At 43.1% G+C, this 21537-nt stretch overlaps 1 protein-coding gene across 2 annotated transcripts; it reads left to right on the top strand.

The window, feature by feature from the left end:
- The first annotated feature begins 762 nt into the window (after window positions 1-762).
- Window positions 763-19956, top strand: pcbp3 (poly(rC) binding protein 3). Of its 2 annotated transcripts, XM_056579757.1 has the most exons (12): window positions 763-837; window positions 1859-1882; window positions 1996-2028; window positions 2265-2381; window positions 4261-4392; window positions 6282-6410; window positions 8545-8619; window positions 10036-10077; window positions 14612-14690; window positions 15502-15554; window positions 17539-17708; window positions 19368-19956. In XM_056579757.1, exons 1-12 carry the CDS (start codon window positions 763-765, stop codon window positions 19420-19422), a joined length of 984 nt encoding a protein of 327 aa, XP_056435732.1. In that variant the 3' UTR covers window positions 19423-19956. The 2 variants fall into 2 exon arrangements, with proteins under 2 accessions (XP_056435732.1, XP_056435733.1); XM_056579758.1 differs by lacking the exon at window positions 19368-19956 and having other exon boundaries at window positions 14615-14690; window positions 17539-17712.
- The last annotated feature ends 1581 nt before the right edge of the window (window positions 19957-21537 follow it).

Raw genomic sequence — 21537 nt, 5'->3', positions numbered from 1 at the left:
GGACAAGAATTTTCTGCCTTGCACTGGTGGAAGAGGATTTAATGAAAATAACATTTATTGAGCTGTCTGTTATTGAATAGCTTGCGCTATGTGAAATTATGAATGAAATGATATGATGGTATAATATAATCAATAATTCACAGCATGATGACAATGAATGGGGAGGGAAAGATTCAGGGAAAGATTAGGCACTAGTGGTGAAATATGTTTTATCCCTGAGATTTTAAAAAGCTTGGGCTATTTATAACTTTAGGGTACACACACAGGCATCTGTTAGAAAACTGCCGAAGCCCTACTCGCTCCTTAAAGTGTAAAACGAATCCGGGATCACTGTTACTCGCTTTGATAAAAGCATCCGCTGAATTGTAAAATGGCCAATATACATGCGTTCATCAGATTTGATTCCTCATTTATGTCAGTGTCCTGTAAGAAAGAGTGAATTGAATTGAGTGGAACGCGTCAATCTCTCATTATTGTTGCTTTTATCAGTGCATTTCCCTGTAGGATGAGGAAACATTGCTGGGGTATTCTGTCACACTGAATCATTCATAATTTGGTGTGTCTATGTGCGTGTGTGCATGCTAGCATGTGTTTCATGTCGACGTGTCCTTCTTCTCTTCCTCAAGGTGACTGGCTTGCTGCGGCGAAAATCCCATTCCCTTCCCTCCTGAGTATTTCCCTTTCCCCGACCCCCCTCCCCTCCCCCCTCCCTGCCCCTCCCGCCCCACTCCTCCAGCCCCCCCCACCACCACGCCTCCCAGCATGGATCCGGCCAAGATCCAGTCCGAGGGGGGCCTCAACGTCACGCTCACCATCCGCCTCCTAATGCATGGGAAGGTAAGGCCTCATGGGGTGGGGGGGGGGGGGTCGTTCCGTGCTTTACCGCTCTGAACAGGAACCCACTGGGACCTCGCCGGGCCTCTGTGCCGCCGCCTCGCGCCTCGCGCCTCGCGTTCACGGTTCTGCCTCATTGATTCAGAGCGTTCAGAGTACCACCTGACTGTTACAGGGTCTGCTCGGGACCTTTATGACGTGCAGAGGGGAACTCGGCATGAAAGACAAAGACTGTGGTCGTCGTTTTTTTTTTTTTATGTTTTGCGTAGAGGTTCGTGTGACCTACGGTCTCCGTGGACTTCGATGCAGAGCTCCCACGGTGTACCCGCGGTTCAACCTTTACGATTCAACCTTAAGCCACACGCCATGCTAAACAGGAACAAAGCATTCCCTTGTTACAGTGTTACATACTTGCATCAGTGTATAATGGATCTTCCGTCCGGGCGAAAAAGAAAATAATACAGTGTACAGTGTATCTAGCCTTTTACTTGAATGAGCTAATGTATCTTCTGAAACGCTCAGTGTGTAGCGTGTAATGCCTCTGCTTAGTGTGGTTGGGTGTGTGTGAGAGTGTGTGTGTGTGTGTGTGTGTGTGTGTGTGTGTGTGTGTGTGTGTGTGTGTGTGTGTGTGTGTGTGTGTGTGTGTGTGTGTGTGTGTGTGAGCAAGCGAGTGTGCGTTGGTGTGCGTGTGTGTGCACACGCGTGCCAACGTATAAGCCAGATGCTATCAATTGTGACGCTCTGCTGCGCTGTGTGGGTCCGCTCCGCGCACGCTCTTGACGTGCGCGGACCTTTGCTCTATATGCTCATTGAGCAAAGGTCAGGGGAGGATTCAGCGCGCCGGCAGCTGCGGCTCATCTCTACATTCATGGAGATAGACCGCACAGCCTCTTAACCTCTGCCTGTCTGTTTACCCACGCGCTAACATGGAAATGTATTGCAAATGTTCCACGTCTAAGAAATCTGAGGGAGTGAAAGAAAACAGCATTTATTCATAACTGTCCTTCTGGGTTTTTTCATGCAGGAAGTGGGCAGCATTATTGGAAAGGTGGAGTATTTCTTTTGGATTATCCAGTTTCATCCAGAATAATACAAATGCGCTTGTTGAATAAGTGATGGAATTACATCATGCGCTTTTCTTTTCTGTCTTGGACTCTAAAGAAAGGAGAAACCGTGAAGAAGATGCGTGAGGAGGTGGGCTTCATTGTTCAAACCAGCATGGCCTTAACATGTTATACAATATTCAGTCATTGATAGAAACACATTTAAAGTGTTATTTACAGACTGAAAGGTGTGTCTAAATATTGTATGAGTGCTCCCCAATGTAATTATAGAGAGAGAGACATCGCTACAGGGAGAACTTTGAAAGATGGTCAAATCCAGTCACTTTATGTGATTTTCCGAATTTCTCCGGATTGTTTTGCTTTCAGAGCTCAGCAAGGATCAACATTTCTGAGGGCAACTGCCCAGAGCGGATAGTCACCATCACCGGACCGACCGACGCCATCTTCAAGGCCTTTGCCATGATCGCCTACAAATTTGAAGAGGTGCCAGAGGATGTTTGTATTTTTTTTGCTAAAAATACAGATTATATATTGTGTGTGTACAGAATACAGTATTATGTACTTTGCCATACGACTTACACAAAAAACCTTGGTTTTGGTGGAGCCCAGCCCTTCAAATATTGTAATGAGTGCACTTTGTTTCCAAAGCACATAGTCTAGTGAAAGGGAAAGAGTTGTTACGGTGTTTGAATGTACCGATTTGAGTCATTTAGCAGGTTGTGGATTCACTGCAAGTCCAAAGGGACTTGCAGTGAATCCAGATAAGTAGGTTGAGTTAGACATCTTACTCGACGACCCCTAAAGGTTATACTGGGCCGGTTGGGATTCAAACCCAGAACAATCCAACCTTTTAGTAACTTGGCAAAATGTTTCATTTTCATTTGGTGTCATAAATATTTGCCTGTTAAGCCCTTTGAGACTGTAATGGTGATTAAGGGCTATACAAATACAATTGAATTGAATTGAATTGAATTTGGTATGCTTGTGCCCAGTTGAACAAGGACAAGTTATTTTTGAGGAGACATTTTTTTTTCAACCAGATGTAGCGTAACTATTTCAATGTCTTGTCACCATGGTCACTGTTGAAAGTGTCCCCACCGTGTTCTTCAATCCATCTTCGAGTCATCCTTGCACATGAGGCTCTGGGAACGTCTTTATGTGTCCAACAATTCTAGTTGTTTGCTCAGTTTCAATTTAACACATCATTGCTGTGAAAAAATATGTGTATAGTATGTATAGTAGTAGCATAACTTGCAGTAGTAAAACTTCTTAGAAGCAATCATAGTTCAAATGTATTTTTCTATGTAGTAGTAGTAGGAGTAGTAGTAGAAGGTGTGGTTGTGGTTGTAGCAGTAGTAGAATTGTTGCATCCTCACGCGTAAAGTTGTGCATGTCCACAATCTTCCATTTCAGCAGACAGATGATTGGCAGAAGGTGAATTTTTAATATTTTCCTTCGAAATAAACTGCACTCCAAACAAACATTGTGTGTACAAACATAACGCTTATATTCTAAATAATTTTAATCTAGATGCGCTGTTAAGCACCTTGAAATTGTCCAACAATGAAAGGTGCAATATACAATGTATAATTATTTTTAATATTTGTATTCTTAGATAATGTGTCGAAACTGTGTACTCTAAATAATGTATGTTTCACATTCTGACTAAAATAGTACAGTTTGATTACTTTTTAGACAATGTAATGCATACAAGCTGCATTATGCACTTTAAATGTGAATTTCACAACCATAGTCACAACAGAAAATACCCACACAGGTGGCTATTAGGCAACATACTGACCAGGTTATTAAAACAGTATTCAGTTGGCAAAGTTACGACACCCAACATTACATATACCATATACAAACAAAACAAAATATGTCTTCATCACTGCATATGTCTTGCCATGAATCAGACATGATCAAAGACTTGAAGGACGAAAAATAACAATGCAAGACAATGTCTATTTTGCCCAATTATATCCCAATGTCCAGAGTCTACCTGTAGGTATCGACCCACTCCTTAATGACATGTAGCTAAAAATCCCTTTGGAAAAGACTCTCTCCTTTCTCATGTATCTTTACCAGTGTAGCTCCCAACTAATGGCAGCTCATCTGGAGGGGAGCGTATTTGGGTCACCTGGCAGCAGATAATACTAAATAGAATATTTTTTATATATTTAGTAAATAATAACTACAACATTATTATTATTATTATTTTTTTTTTCTTTTATTGAAAATTGCTTTTATTTTGTATGCATTTTTCATGCAAAAAATGCAGTTTATTGTGTGCAATTATATATTTATTTAACTTTATGTATTCAGAGGAAAAGGGCTTATATCTACTGTTTGTCTCTTCCAGGACATCATCAACTCGATGAGCAACAGCCCGGCCACGAGCAAGCCGCCGGTCACCCTGCGGCTGGTGGTGCCTGCCAGCCAGTGTGGATCCCTCATCGGGAAGGGAGGCTCCAAGATCAAGGAGATGAGAGAGGTGTGGGAGGAGACCGTTGTGATCATAACAACCCTCTTCTTCTGGCTTGTTGAGTAAAATGGCTCGGCGTAAAGTGAAAGCCATTGCTATGCCTTTCCGAGGCTAGTTTATAATGAATTTACGTCAAATGAAGTTCAAATACTTTATTATTACATCACATTACATGTATTTAGCTGACTCTTTCATCCAAACTGATTTACAACATGGTTTAATTATGGTTAGATAACCCAACAACGGAGATACAATCCAGAAATTGCAAGAATCATGCACGTACAACCAATTAATCAATAAGATTACTGCTTCAAGTGGTACGATTTAGAACTAAGAGATAGAGAAAGGATTTTGAAAACAAAATGTCATGGGCCAAGATGCAGTCTGAACATATTCAGATTCTATTCAGTCTGCGACAGAAGACATGTAGGGTTTCTGCTGTCCTGATATCAGTGGGGAGGTCGTTCCAACGGAGCCAGCACAGAAAACATTTGGGATTGTGTTAAGCAGCAGCTGGGATCTGTCGTTGTGAGGGAGCAAGCCCGTTGGCAGTCATTGAGGATTGTGGAAAGGGCTGGGGGGGGGGGGGGGGGTATGGGGTGACCATGTCCTGGAAGTAGGATTGACCTGAGACACTCGCAGCACTTTAGGCTAGTACCAGTGGCTTAATCGTATTCAAACAGTCACCTGCAGCCAGCACAGCGTGCAGAGGAGCGGTGTAGTGTTTGAGAACGTGGGTGTGTTGAAGATGTGCTGTGCTGCTGCATTCTGGGTGAGCTGCAGAGGCTGGATGGCACACGCAGGCAGACCAGCCAGAAGGGGAGTCACAGTAGTCTAAGCGTAAGATGACAAGAGCCTGGTCCATAACCTGGGTGGCCTTGTGGGTGAGGAACGGACGTATCCCCCTCGATGTCGCACAGCATGAACCTGCAGGAGCGGGCTGTGGCGGTGATGGTGACAGCTAAGGACAGCCGGTCTCAGTAATGATGTGAAGGTCGTGGATGGGAGTACCTACCCTGGTAGGAAGAGCGGCTCAGTCTGGTGCAGATTTGGCATCAGGTGGTGTGTCCCCATCCACTGATACCACAGCCCGACATACAGAGGTTCACGCTGCGGTGTTTGAGACCGTGAAGAAGATGGAATTAGTCGTTATAATTAGTCGAATAAAGGCAGTGAGGGAATGACAGAACTGACTTGGTGTACATAAGAGTACATTTGTTTATATTAGTGACACACAGATACTCAAAGGCACACTCTACCACACATACAAACACACACATCTGGTCAATGTGAAAAAAAGTAATGTGATGTTTTTATGCTGCTGAAGTTCCAAAAACCTTCATAACCACCTGACACCCACCGTCTTTTACACACAAAAACGCACAATCAGGCACCTCACACACAGACACATTCTCACACACACACCCACACACACACACACACACACAAACACACAGTAACACACACAGAAAAATACAAATACACACCCACACACACACACACACACACACACACACACACACACACACACACACACACACACACACAAACACAGTAACACGCACATACACACACACTCACAGAAACACAGAAACACACATAGAAACACTCAGACACAAGCAAGCAGACATGCACACAGACACACAGACACACACACAGACACACAAACACACACACACATGATTTCAAGAAGAGATGTCCTGAGTGCTCAGAAATAAGCTGGGAGCGTTCTAAAATAGAAATGGTTTTATACAGTCATGCATTCCGCGCATTCCACCCACTGTTAGCAGGATGGCTGAGGCCTTTCTAACAAATGACACTCAAATAATAGCTCCTAAATCGTACTCTTTAATACACCTTACAAAACTCAACACACCCTACCCTCTCCTTGGCTGCAGTCGACGGGGGCCCAGGTGCAGGTGGCCGGGGACATGCTGCCCAGCTCCACCGAGCGCGCCGTCACCATCTCCGGCACGCCAGAGGCCATCATCCAGTGCGTCAAGCAGATCTGCGTGGTCATCCTGGAGGTAGGGCCGTGCTCTACTCTTGTCCATTATCTACATGCTGTCTGTCTGTACGTCCAGGTCATGTGTCTGGCTGCCAGTGAGACTAGACTCTAGTCTCTACCTTTAGAATATACACAAGCAGCAAAGGGATAGAATGGAATAGAATAGAGTAAGAACTTTTAAGATTAAGATTGAGTGGGTCTGGCTCTGTCTGTCGGTTTGGTTGGCGATATCTACATGTCTTCAGTTATTTACTGTATTTATTATAAGTTATTCATTTGGCTTTTGTACTGCGTCTTTAAGGTGATCATTGCTGGTTGGATGGATGTAATTATAGTTATAGCAGGTTCCTTGAATAGCACAGCTGTCAATTAGTGCACTAAACGCAGGCACTTGGACATGATTTCCGCTGCTTCTTTGATCATTATTCATAATTAAAACACGCTTTGGTTAGATACTCAAATCCGATTGGTCAATTATGGCAATTTACTGTTTGTTGCTTCTGAAAAGCAGGCCGCTGCTATGAATAACACACTGTTGCTATGCATACAGTCATTTAACTGAAGAATGAATCTGTAGAGAGAATGAATAAATAAAATATTATTATTTTTTATAGAACCAGGGAACCAAAAAAACTGTTTTTCTTTTTTCTTTAAAACTTGTTTTTATACATTATATGATCTTGACTATAGTAATATGCCATTTTGTCACTGTTAGTCAAATAAGACTGTATTTTAGAGAAAACAGGTTTCAAAACCATGATTTCCCTGAATAACACGTAAATGTTATACTCTTAATACTAGAACTCTCTGCCCAAAACAAGTTTTCTATATCTCAGTGTTTGAATTCCGGCTGAAACAGTGGGTTCACTGGCTCCTTAAATCAACACTATATATCTATATATTTATATACAGAGATATTCCTGAAACGCATCAAAGGAAAATGGAGGGGGAAAGATTGTTTTCGCCTTGTTACTTGGTTGCTATTTATGGGGCGCTCCAGTGTCTCCGCTCGGACGTCCCTTAGACAGAGCATGGCCACTTCCAAAACCTGTCTCTCGCCGCACAGCATCCGAAATGCCCTATAATAATAATAATAATACATTTAATTTAGAGGCACCTTTCAAGACACCCAAGGTCACCTTACAGAGCATATAGTCATCATAAATCGTTTAAAAAAAACAAGACATTGTGGAAAAAAAATAAATAAAATAAAATAAACATACAAAATAAAAAATAAATAAAACAAAAACAAGACAAAACAAAACAAACAAACAATCAAAACAGTGATCAGTTAGACGTTGTGTGCGGGTTTGAACAGGTGAGTTTTGAGTTGTGACTTGAAGGTTGTAATGGTGTCTGACTGTTTTATGTGTGGGGGGAGGGAGTTCCAGAGCCTGGGTGCTGAACAGCTGAATGACCGGGCACCCATTGTAGTGAGTCGTGATGTGGGGATACATAGTAGTATGGATGGTTGGTTATGCATGGTTATGCAACCTAATCCCACCATTAGATGGTCAAGGTTGACCGGGACCTCTCGGCAGCAGACCGATTCAATGGCAGTGTCCATGCTCCGGCAGCACCCACACGCACAACAGTCACACCCACACGATCCGAAGGTGGAGCTGGATGGCACCGGGTGCCAGCTCCACTGGGTGGCAGTCGGACCCTACAGGCATGTCCCTCACAGGCTCAAACGCGTAACCAGCCATATTAAAATCACTATTTTTCGCCGTGGAGTGTAGAAGATGTTCGCGTGTCTGCAGCAACAACCTAGTCCTACCATGCCAGGGACGTCATCGGCGCTCTAATACTAAAAGACGCATTTTCTTTTGTTGCTAAAAAAAGCTATCGATAGATTTTTTTAAATAATAGTTTTTCATCTTTAAGCATCTTGTATTAGCATGCGAACGTTGGCCCATTGAATCATTTAACATCTTAATTTGTAATGTAATTGACAGGGATCTCTTGGCTGTGTGAGGCATACTAAAACATATAAAAAATAATCGATAAGCATTGCCTTTGTCATTGTATTGTGTTTTTCTTAACACATCCTTCACTTAGTGAGTTATACCCTTACCTGAAGACAAGCTTAGGAAGCTCTTTTGTCATTGCCATTGCTATGTTCTAATCGCTCTGCTCCATTCTTCCCACAGTCCCCTCCGAAGGGAGCCACCATACCGTACCGCCCAAAGCCCGCCTCCACCCCGGTCATATTCTCCGGTGGCCAGGTAAGGGCACAGGCCCCAGCCGCCCCCACAGCCCCCTACATGAGCCTGGTGCTGAAGCATCAGCCCCTACATGAACCTGGTGCCCTTCCACTTCCACTTTGAACCTATGCAACCCAGAGAGACCATTGGGACTTGATTGGTTTAGGTTTAGTTTCTATTGGTCAATGTTCGAGACAGTTCCCTATTTGATTAAGATTAAGGATGGATAACAGTAGACATAAAGTTTGAAATAGTAACATATAGGGGTAGAGGCTGTTTAGTTTACGGATAAGTTTAGTGATTTTCACAACACTCTTCCCTCTTTTATTCGAAAATATGCGATCCTGATGGTTCCTCTTTAACTTCCAACTCAAGAGTTAGGCCCTTACCTGCAAAAAATAATTTGCTCTTCAGCAGAATTAACCACATACTCTGCTATTTCAATTGAGTTTAACATTGAGCTCCGATCCCTTTCTCTCTCTCTCTCCCCCTCCCGCCCTCTCCCTCCATCCCTCTCCTTCTCTCTCTCTAACCCTCTCCCTCCCTCCCTCTCCTTCTCTCTCTCTCTCACTCTCCCTCCCTCCCTCTCCTTCTCTCTCTCTCTCCCTCTACCTCCCTCCCTCTCCTTCTCTCTCTCACTCCCACTCTCTCCCTCTCCTTCCCTCTCTCTCTCTCTCCCTCCCTCCATCTCCTTCTCTCTCTCTCCCACTCGTTCTCTCTCTCTTCCTTTCCTCTCTCTCTCTATCCCTCCCTCTCCCTCTCCTTTTCTTTCCCTCTCCCACTCTCTGTCCCCCCCCTACTTCTCTCTCTCTCTCTCTCTCTCTCTCTCTCTCTCGCTCTCTCTCTCTCTCTCTCTCTCTCTCTCTCTCTCTCTCTCTCTCTCTCCCTTCTCCCTCTCTTTTGAGAAGCACTGAAGTGCATTAAAGAGGGGAGGAGGGGGGGGCGAGGAATGGAAAAGAAAGTAAGCATAAAAGGAGCAGCCGTTGGCGATTCTATTAGTACCCTCAAATAAGCATATTTACACGCTTCCTGTGACGCATAAACAAGTTATTCAGCCAGGTAGAGGTGTCCTCCTTATAAATAATTTACTGAATTTACCACTGCGTTCCCGCCACTATTTTCGGTGACTGCATTTGCCCTAATGTTTCCCGATTTCAACTTTTCATTATGACGAGTCAACGTTCCTTACTAACCTCGAGGACACCACACATCCAAAAGTTTTCTTTAGTTTGTCCTCACTGAAGGAGCACATAATGGCACATTACTCAAATATTAAAATGTTTGGATGAATGGGAACAATGTATCACTTATTATTATGCTCATGGTGATTTTATAATGGAATCTCTTCCTCTCTCACATATTGCATCTTTAGGCCTATGTTTTGTCCCAATCCCTTTTATTAATGTTTTTCTTCATTTGTTTGTTTTTCCCTTCCAGGCCTACACAATTCAGGGACAATATGCCATACCGCATCCAGATGTGAGTTCCTGTCCCATCACTGATCATTATTCATAATCCTTCGGAATCCTCATTTACCTTGATTCCATCGAGGACAAATTCTACTTCATTTGTCCACGTCTGGAGAGTATCTAGGCTGCGGCTCCGTTGTCACGCCCTTAATTCAGAGTTAGGCCCGGTGATTGATGCCATTTATGGCGGCAGCTGACACGGCAATTACTCAAGTGAGGGTTTGACATCCACCAGCTCCATCTGCACCACCTTCTCTTCCTCCGCTATCTCCAACACCTCCTCTTCCTCAACCTCTACCCCTCCTCCTCTACCTCCACCGGCTCCCTGCCGGCTGTATGGAGCCTCCATCTCTCTTTCTCGTGTGCGCATTCCTCTGAGAGATGACAGTGAGCTGCGAGGAACATCACCCCAAACATGCTTAATGTGGAGTTCAGGAAATGTGGCGTGAAGGTCAACTTGGCTGGTTGTTTTATCTTTGGTGTGTGTTTGAGGAAAAACAGAATAGTGTTGAAGGTATTCCCGTATTCCCTCCTTGTGGTCAAATCGGGAAGGCAATGAAGGGGATATCTCCGTTTCATGCAGTCTTCCATGAGGTTTGTCGGCTTTTGTACCCAAAGCTCAGGTTGGATAGACATTTCATGAATTTGAACGGGTCGATATTCAATGAAACACACCAAAAGGAAAAAACTAAGATGACTAAGATGAACGAATATAAAAAAATGATAACAGGATGTGATTCAAGATCCATCCATCCCTGGGGAATATAATGATGACCACGACCGCCTCACTTTCCCCAACCCTCTCTCTCTCTTTTTTCTTTATTTTGTGTCCCACTTGTCCTTCACCACAATGTGTTCCCAGACCTCCTTTTCTTCCTCATTCTCTCCTACTGGTCCCGGTTTTGAGTTCTGTATTTTCCGATGGCTGTCGGGTTTTTCAGTTGGTTGTGGGGGTTTTCCGGTTGGTTCTGGGCTCTTGAATTCTGGGGTTTTAGCGTTCTTTGATATTTATATTGAGTTTTATTTTTTTATTCTTCAGTTTTCAGTAGATTCTGGGTGTTACAGTTGGTTTGGGGGGGGGGGGTGTTATTGGCTTTATCAGCTTGTTGTTCAGCTGGTTTGGGTCTTTTTCAGTTGGTTTTGGTATGTTTTGGTTAAATGTGCATGATTAGAATCAGCTATGAGGAGTGTGGTCATCTTACAAAGCTTGGCAGCAAATTAAATTCAACAGCTACAAGGACAATCACCTGTCATTCACAAACAACTCTTGGACAGATATTGATGAGGGCACTCTAATCATCAGCCATTATTTTACTTTGTTTTTGTTCAGTGTGGTTGTGATTTTAAACATTCAAGGCAGTCGGTTGAACTTAGCAGTTTACTCTACTATCTATGTTGATTCTACATCTGCTCAGAAACACATTGGCGATGCCTGACCTTGTTTAGTGGTCATGAACATCATCAACGTGTGGGAAATAGCAATTCTTGTGGCATGGTTTTGAATTCTGGGTTTTTTCGATGTCTGTCTGTATTTTTCAGTTGGTTGTGGGGTTGTACGGATGATTCTTGCTCTTGAATTCTGGGTTTTTAGCTTATTTTGGTCTTTATTTGGAGAGTTAGTCTTGTTCTTGGTTCTCTGGGTTACCTGTAAGATCTGGGTTTTGACATGACCTTGGTGGTCTTTAGCCGGGACGTTTGGGAGGATTGGGGCTGTTTCTGATCCTGAAGTGATATAGGTACTGCATCTGGGGATGGACCAAGGGCATAGACCATGGATGATCTACAACTGAAGCAATGTCAATTATTTATTTAGAAAAAGGTGTGGTTACAGTTACACACTTACTGACAGAGGTGCTGCAAGAGGAGTTTTTCCGATTTAACAGGTTGCACCCTATCAGTGAACTGTTGAGGTTTGCAGTGACACAGCCATAACCAGACCCGGAACCCAATCGAACACCAGACAGAATATTATAAACATCCAGGTTATTACTGTAATAAGGGCCTTTTTTTTCAAATATTTTTATAAAAAAAGGCAGCACAGAGTTGGGTCTTTAATAGTTCCAATCAGCCTGATCAGCACCCTTCTAAAATGGACACACAACAGCTGCTTTTCAAGCAGTACGGAGCAAGGGTTAAAACCTTCAGACAGCTTGCGTAGCCCTATTTCCGATTTTCTCTAAATGCCAGCCAGTCAGCCAGGGGATCTGCAAAGCCAAAAAAGCCGCCTTGTACAAGGCAGCTTCTATTTGACGAAGGAGCAATACAAGCTCATGGTCAAAGCAGGGACTGAGTTCAATTTATATTCCTATTTTCTTGACAGTGGCATGCCTTTTGGCATTGGCACTAAACAGGTCACCAAACATATTCCATGCATCATTTACAGAGGGGCTCAGGCTGACACTAAATCATTCCACGTGCCAGGTCATATGTGGCATGGACCATTGATAAACCATTTTCACCATTGAGCATTACTGTTTTTCAGGATTAATTTGCTATTAATCAGGAAAGGCTGTTTGTTTGAACATAAGCAATAAAACATTGGTTGGTAATATCCTTGAAAAACACAACATTATTGTTGAATTGAGAAGATAGTATGTATCAATGTGGTATTTTCAGGGTTTTCAGGGTCGTACATGGGAGGAAGGGATATGATTTGCTGGAGATTTAAGGAGTCAAATTGCTGTAGTACATTGTCAGGTGGCTTCAGCATATCCCAGTTAAAGTCCCTTAAGAGGGAAAGCTCTGATCTGGTAATGGGGCCCAAGGCACTGCTTAAGGCTGCTAGGGTACATGCCGGAGCTGCTGGGAGGCGATAACAACCAGCAGATGACAATGGGTGGCATCCCTTTAAAGTTGTCATTATAGATAGCAACCCAGGAATGATTCATGAACACATACATTAAATTGTTCTATTATATCTACTCAATTTATAGTCAACACACCTCTTGAACTGAGCTTTTTTGCCCAGGTTCTTTCCAAGCACAGAAACATAATATAATTTGTAACATTTCCATACTGGGGAGAGCAACATTTGCAGCATGTTAAGGGTGGACATTTACATTCCCTGAAATAATTAGCAGAAGAGCAATACGTGCATTGGAATCAATAGATGCCATACAGGCGTTATTGAACAACAGATGGTATCAAAATTAATTAAAACTTTATAAAGAGTTTTTACAGTCTCAGATGGTAACAAAAAATCTATTTGAATGATAGCCTTTTAACAGCCAACTGCCCAGCTGATTAAAACTTTATAGAGTAGAATCAATGAAATTGTTTAGTTTAGTCAAGTGTTCTGAAATTGAAGCCTGGCAGAGCCCCGTGCTCTTCCTGGGGATAGAGACCTAGAACGTCCCAGGTGGAGAAGGCCCGCCACCAGGCTTTATCTGGTTCAGCAGTTACCATAGCGGTCCAGGGTAGCTCTTTTACTGGGGCTATTTAACACCATTAAGGTTCCCGCTGAGTGGGTTCAGTTTCCGCGGGCTGTTCCTAAACTGAGTGAGATCCGGTACCATATTCGACCGAGAGATTTGATATTGGAATTTCCTGATCATACGGTTGTCATCTTGCTAGAGCTTATGACAGTATAGGATCGTCACAGCTTTCTCCTTGTTGTGGCCTGCTAGCTCCATCAGCACTATCTTCACCTACCATACCATGCTTACGCTTCCACACCATGACTTATTTGTGTAGACGTAGTGGCACTAGATAAGAGCAGGGGTTTAGCACCCTCAGTGACTTCCTGTCCAGACGCCTTGTTCTTCTGGACAGAACCTTAATTCTGGCATTCGGCTTACCCAATATCCTCCCAGCAATGTGTTCTGCCTACAGGTTACAATGAAGGGTACTTCTCAGGTTTTTGTTTCTGCAGCTATTACATCGTTCCCTAAAAGCACATTGATTTTGAACTGACTCCTCAGTTTATATTTAGATCCTTACATAATTCCGTCAGTTTTACCTAGATGTAAGGATAATTTGATTACCGTCAACCAATAATTTATATTGGTTGGCTCCACCCCAGTCTTGCCGACATTGGATCCCAAAAGAGTTGAGTCATCAGCTTACAGATATAGATCAGGAGAATTTTTTTGTTTGCAGAGTCTCTAAGAAACTTTGCTGGAATGTTGTCAGCCCTATAGCTTTACAGTGATGCTGTGCTAGCATCCCCATTCTCTTTTCTCTTTTTTTGAGGCAGAAAGACTTTGGAAGAACTCCAAGCCCAGCATTATGCGCCATCCCATACACTCTAAAACTGGCGGGCAATTCTCAGACTAATTTACTAGCTACTGTCGTAAAGAATGTGTAAGATCGATTGGGGACAGCGGTTTTGTCAAACAAGGTCTCCCCATTAATGCAAGCCTATTCCAGTTGCTTCTGGGGTTTTTCATTTGGATCCGTCTTTCTTTTTGTTGATTCCGGGGTTCTGGTTCTGGGGTTATCAGTTGGTCCTATTAGTTTTTCAGCTCTTTCTGGGTGCAATCATAGTCGTTGTCGTTTTTTGACAATAACCTCTCAGCTCTGCTGTTCCTTCCTGACCCCCTCAGCAGCTGACCAAGCTCCACCAGCTGGCTATGCAGCAAACGCCCTTTACTCCCCTCGGACAGACCACCCCTGCTTTCCCTGGTACGTACCCACAATCCTTTTCCCTCCTCCGGTCACAACCTCCTCCTCCTCCTCCTCCCCCCTCCTCCTCCTTCTCCTTCCCTTCTCTCCCTTCTAGAAACCTTCCCTCATGTCCCACTTCGATTTTATTTCTTTAGGCACAGCAGGAAATTTCCCGTGGTGGTTGCTATCCTTGAAAAAGACACCTTTACTTTTCTTCTTTTGTGAGATCCTTTTTCCTTCTCTGTCATACTTCATGGCTGTCTGAGGCAAAAAAAGCCTTGTGTGATTTTTGACTTCCAAGCAGGGTAATCATGATGGTAGTACCCGGTACTCTTCCAGAGACAGGGATTGTATTTATTTTCTTTTACAGGGGACGTCATCTTTAAGGTTGAGCTGGATTGAAAAATCAAACCAAAACGTACCAATCTTCTTTGGGCCTGGGTAGAAACAAGGAGATTGTCAGAAAGACCTTGGGAAATCACACACTTCATACAATTTGCAACATGTCCGCTAGTTCCTGTTACATCGTTAGAAGGTGTTATGAAAGTAAGCCTAAAGGAAAAAGTGTTTTGCCTGGTGACTTTATATTTTGTAATCAAATAGTTTCCACTTCTGTATATAATTATTTTGAGATATTAGTAGTAACTACCAGTGGTAGTAAACATGTCATTATTATTGCATTAAAATGTTTAAAACCATGTTATATCATTCAGAAATGAATCCTTATTTATTGTACAATGATGGTTTTGAATAACAGGGTTTGTTCAACTTTGACCTCTCAAAGCTGAGCTCTGCCTGCAACCCCAAGATGCTTTACTTCCTGTTCCAGGTCTGGACGCCAACCCCCCCGCCAGCACCCATGAGCTCACCATCCCCAATGATGTGAGTGCTCACAAACATATTCTCTCTCTCTCTCTCTCTCTCTCTCTCTCTCTCTCTCTCTCTCTCTCTCTCTCTCTCTCTCTCTCTCTCTCTCTCTCTCTCTCTCTCTCTCTCTCTCTCTCTCTCTCTCTCTCTCTCTCTCTCTCTCTCTCTCTCTCTCTCTCTCTACTCACACTCACACTCACACTCACACACCAGTCTAGTCAACTTGTTTGTAATCACAGTTACAATCTCAAAGGGCTCAATATTTATTTATATATATTTACCTAGCCCCCCTCCCAAGAAGAAAAACAATTTATTAAGATTGAATAAATGTTGAGATGGAACGCAAAGTGGGGGATCCCTCCTTCCAGGGATTGTTAGGAGTGTAATGGGTGTCATAATCAATGGTGATTGGGTGCTAAATTAATTATGATTGATTAAATGGTTAGGGTCAGGGTCAGCTTCCCTGATGACAGGGGTCTTCCACAGATACGTTGTACAGACAGGGCACTGCATAAAATGACGCTTTTTTTACCTGCTGATATTTGAATACGCTTTTGGGATTTAGAGAAAGCAAGCTCCCAAAGGCAAGCTACTGGAGCGGCCGAGAAGGTCAATAGGGAATAATAAGGTGCTTCAGGTAGAATGGTGCTAATCCGTCCTGGGTTTTATAGGTAAGTAGTTGCAACTTTAACACTGTGTGTAGCAGTGTTCTGCACAAATTGAAGGCTTTTCGCAGTGGAATAATCTACACCAGAGACAAGTGCATTCCAGTAATCTAGTCTAGACAATATAAATGCATGGATTAGTGTGTCTGCATCCGATATGATTTTGTCAGGTGTAAGCAATGTCTCTAAGATGAAAGAAGGTAGCTCTGGTAATAATTATTTACATGATGATCAAAAGAAAAGCATAGGGGTGGCACAAGACACCGAGATTTTTGGCACTCGAACTTTGGATGATGGCATTGTGTTTGTTGGATGTTTTCGTATTGTGTTTGTTGTTGCTTACCACTGATGATTATCAGCTCTGCTTTCCCTGTCTTAAGCAAGTCGTTTCACTTGCAGTCAGGCAAGATTCAATCTTCTAGATCAGGGGTCACCAACCTTTTTGAACCTGAGAGCAACTTCATTGGCACCCAGTTTGATACACTCATCTGTGATAACAAATTTGCCCGGTTTGCCTTTAGTTATATATTATTATTAATGATTAATGATACTCATCTATGTGAAGACTGTTCTAGATATATTATGTGTAGCCAATTTTTATCTTTTGAATGATTGCAATCCAGTCTTTTACATTTATGAGACATTTCATGACTTTCATACCTTTGTATTTGAACATTTATGTTTCGTGGCCCAATATTGCGATCAGGCGACCCCAAGTAAACACTGCATTTTGTCAATGCTTTATGTGAATTGTAATGAGTTGTATTTTCTGTTGGGATGTTCTCTTTGCTCTTTGTCAGTTTTTTTTGCAATCCATGGTGTCCAGCAATGCAACAACTAACTTTTGTACTTATTCATTGTATGCATGGACTGTTCCCAGTCTCCCTTGTCCTGTCGTTCACTTGGATAAAAGTGTCTGTTTAATTACTTAATCTAAATGTAAATAGCAAAAGTTTACACTATTTTAGTGAAATGAACAAATCTACGAATCTCGGAGGGATTGACCTTGGCCTTTACTGGTTTATAAAGACAAAGGGCAGTGTGATGTTTCGATGAAGTATTCAATAGAGTTATTGCAGAAAATATATATTTATTTTTATTGTGCCTCAGTCAACCTTAATCAACTGAACAATAGGCCATAATAGACCTACATAATTGCACAATTCTGAATCATTGAATCCCCCTCCTACATCAATCCACTGCTCATCTATATTCCCTCCAGACCACTCAGCCCAGACAGGTCATTTAAGCCGAACATTGAGTGTCTGGTTCTTTGCATTCAGCTGTCCTCGCCGCTCTGTGAAATGCATTTCCGGTATCTTTCTGTATTCCAGCTCATAGGCTGCATCATCGGTCGGCAGGGCACCAAAATAAACGAGATTCGCCAGATGTCTGGCGCGCAGATCAAGATCGCCAACGCCATGGAGGGCTCCTCGGAGCGGCAGATCACCATCACAGGGACCCCCGCCAACATCAGCCTCGCCCAGTACCTCATCAACGCCAGGTAGCCCACCGCAACCGCGACTACCAGGCACAACACTATTAGAGCTGAAGACCGAACAGGAAGGAACCCCAAAGCCCTGGAATATAATGGTCTGAATGACAGGGGGGAGGGGGGATAGAGGGAGAGAAACCTATCAGCCTATTTGTATCCGTCCTCCACAAACCACACACACACACGGCCAACACCGCCCTAGCTTATTTTACTCATTGATGCTATTTAAAGCAACATTGACGTCAGAGTCAAGGGTGATTCACCCTTGGTGATGATGTCGCCGTCGATGACGTGTGTATTCGTCGTCCGTCACAAATGTTGCAAGTCCCTTCTGTATTTGTTTTGGACATTTGTAGCGAAGGAATATAATTTGGGTTGAGGAAAGCAGAATGCCCGCCTCTATAACTGTTAAACAGAACTGTGGTTTAGCAGGTGGATGCTGAAATCAAAGTCAAAGGCAAAGTCAAAGTCAACTTTATGGTCAATTTCAAAATATGTGCCAGACATACAGAGGAATCTAAATTGCGTTTATCTCCGACCAACGGTGCCCCTTATTTGTCAGCGGGTGCCAGAGATGATGGATAAATTAGTCAACCGGTTGATACAGTCCACCGGGAAGACTTGTAGGTTGATCTATCTACAATACATTTGGATGGACACCACCATTTGGGATCTCACTATAGGATTACTCTCACAAATTTGACTTTAGATACATAATCTAAAGTCTGATAAAAGCCAAGCCTAAATCTTGCTGAACGGGGCGTTTCTCTGACAACTTTAATACATCTTATCCTGTTGCTGGAGGCGGGTATCACTAAGCTCATAATTGGCTATTCAAAGCAAACGCAAACTCGGCCAGCCCTAGTAAACAGTAAACAAAAAATGTAGACAAACTTTGTAGACTTCAGAAATACTTCACAAACATCCCCTTCTGCAAGCTTCATCCACTCGCACAAATTAGTTAGAAATCTGTTAACAAGTAAGGGTGAACAAAGCCCAACTTCAGTGTAATTCAGGTCTCCCCCAGAAGTTCTTCAATATCAAAATCATTTAACTTTAAGTGATTTTTAACATTCGTAAGCAATACACCGATTTATGACGGTATTACGTGGTCAAATTATTAGGCGTATTATTCATGTCTTTGAAAACATCTTGCTATTTTGGAATCAGTAAACCAGTGTGAAGTGAACAGAAATGAAAATGAAAATTCACATGGATGCAGCAGAGGCTTTGAGGAATAGAAATGTTACCTTTGGCCATGTTGGTTCCATAGGGCCCAGAACACCCCAGGCACCTGCAGGCCTCTGCCTTTTCCTTAGAGATAAGGGAAGCTGGCTGTGTGCAGTGCAGGACCCTCTGAAGCCTGGACCCCTGGCTTCTTCTGCCTTTATGTATTATCTCTGACCACTGGAACCTATAAATGCTATTATCAGCAAAGACACCAGAATTGTCTCCACCGCAGCGAAAACCGCAGCCCTTTTGGGCTCCGCAGGTCTTCCAAACCTCAAAGCCAGCAATTGTTTTGCCTGGAGAATATTCATGCCTTTTTTACCATTTTTTTTTTTTGAATGTTTTGAATCTGTTTCTTGTTGTTAACTTATTGAAGGCAGTTTTCCGAAACCCAGAGGAGCACTAATGTCTGTTTCCCCCAAATAATCCCTACCGCAGGTTCAGGGATGTGGCGGCCATGTGGAACGACCCTTCTTCAATGGCCACGTCTTGAAGTCTCCTCACATCATCTTCTGGTGTCCCCACACATCCCCCCCACCCACATCTACTTCTGGTGCCCTCACGCATCCCTAACCTGAACCCTAACACTCCACCCTCTCAGCTCCACAACTAAAGGAGAACCAAACCCCAAGACCACGTCTACATTGTTTTGCATTAGAAGACTCTCTTTCTCTAGGTTAAACACATGCTATTGCATGTATAACCTCTTATTGGCTGATAGTTACCTTCCTAATGAAGCGTTGATGCGACACGCCTGTCCTCTGCTGATTGAAACTGACCTGAAGGGGGGTTTACAGGGAGCTGGCAGCCCTGCCCCAGAATGAAACTAACCACAGAGCACTTTTTAAAGGGGGCTATCCATTTTTCCTTGTCCCCTTTCAGATGTGTGGTTCTCTCCTGTGGAACCTCCCGTAGCCTTGCGTTGTTTTTGTTGCTTTTTCGGAGCACCTGAAGACGAGCCTCTTTTGCATTAGCCAGAAGTAAGCCAATGCAGATCCCCCCACCCCTCCCCTGTCCTTCTCCATAACAAGCAGCCCCAGCCTGCCCTCCCCCTTTTGAGTTCTTATATCAAGTGTATTACATTACATTCAAGTGTTCTGTCGCATGCCCAATCCAAAGGATATTGTTGTGTTTATTTATTTTCCTTATGCTTGGTTACATTGCCTTGCCTTTTTAAAAAGTGTGTCCAAGTCTTAAAATAAACCCATAAGAGGTATTAAACAAATGTATGAGTGATGTGAGGCATCTATCCGAGGGGGGGAGGATTGTGTTGATATGACGTGAAACAGCGTATTTCGTCACCATGCACCTTTCTAGGTCAGTGGTTATAACATCGGGCAGTCGGCCCCCTCTGAGATTCAAAACGTATTATTGCAAAGTAATGGGGGGGCGGGGGGGGAAGAAGCACCAGCCCACATTTATGCAACATTGTCACATGAGTATGAAATGTCATTATTTCTTATTTTTTCCCCGGTATTTCCAATTTTTTGACTCTCCTCCCCTGAGCACCACCTGCACCCTGTTCCCGACTCCCCCACCACCTATCTTGAGTGACACTAGAGGAGACGGGATGGGTCGCACTCAACACACACCCGGTACATCATGTCATCTATGAGCACCCTTTCAGTGCACCCAGTTGAGTTCATCCTCCTCGTAACTTTCTGCTTGTGTTTTTATAGTGAGGGTTGAGCCTTGATCACTGAGCGAGTGTTCATGGCCTTTTTTTGTTTTTAAAAAGGACCCTTTACATTTCTTGCCTCTCTAGTACCGTCAGTCCTTGATAATCCACGCACGCTTCAGAACTTTTGTTTGGTTTAATTTAAAATGTAATTTTATTATTATCATCATGATTTTCATGTCCACTTTAGAATCCTTATTTTGTACTGCAGAGACTGGAGCAACGTTAGTTTGACCTTATTCAAAACCCTTAAAGGATTAGATATTCAAAGATTTGCCCAGAAGACCTTAATGGACTAATTTCACATAACCTATATTATAAATGTCAAAATTGTAATAGGGCACTGATAACTCACCTCCTCTGTATATTATTCCATGCATTATATACGTTGATTATTATATTATTATTATCCATTTTCAATATCAATGCTATGTTATTCTGACATAGTGGTAAATAAAACAATTGAAACAGCAATGATCAACAAACGACCTATATGACTGCAAATCAATGGCAGGAAGTAGCGGGAATCTTGTGACGTAAACTAGCTGGCTGTTGGAATGTGTCTAGAATACGATCGGCTCCATTAAAGCATCAATAACACAATTTGGGAAAAAGGCTAAAATTTATACAAACTGACTGTGACGGAGACTAATCATTGCCATCTCTTTGGAGCGGTAGGCGGCTCTGTAGCAACAGCCGTCATAGGGCCTGCTGTCGTCGCTCTTATCATACATCCAAGGGTTGTTACATCAACCGTCACGTCAATGCGGCTGTTGCTAGGCCGCGCCACAGAGGTCTACTGCCACACACATTATGGGGTCTGCCCCGTGGTCCTGTGTGACTCACCGGCCGGGCTGTTACGGCCGCTTCACACATCAGCTATCAACGTGTTCGGGGAGAGGAAAAAAAAAACATCAGGGTCAGGTTACT

This window comes from Gadus chalcogrammus, chromosome 20 (assembly GCF_026213295.1).
Source record: "Gadus chalcogrammus isolate NIFS_2021 chromosome 20, NIFS_Gcha_1.0, whole genome shotgun sequence".
Lineage (NCBI taxonomy): Eukaryota > Metazoa > Chordata > Actinopteri > Gadiformes > Gadidae > Gadus > Gadus chalcogrammus.
This window is presented reverse-complemented; position numbering and strand designations above follow the sequence as displayed.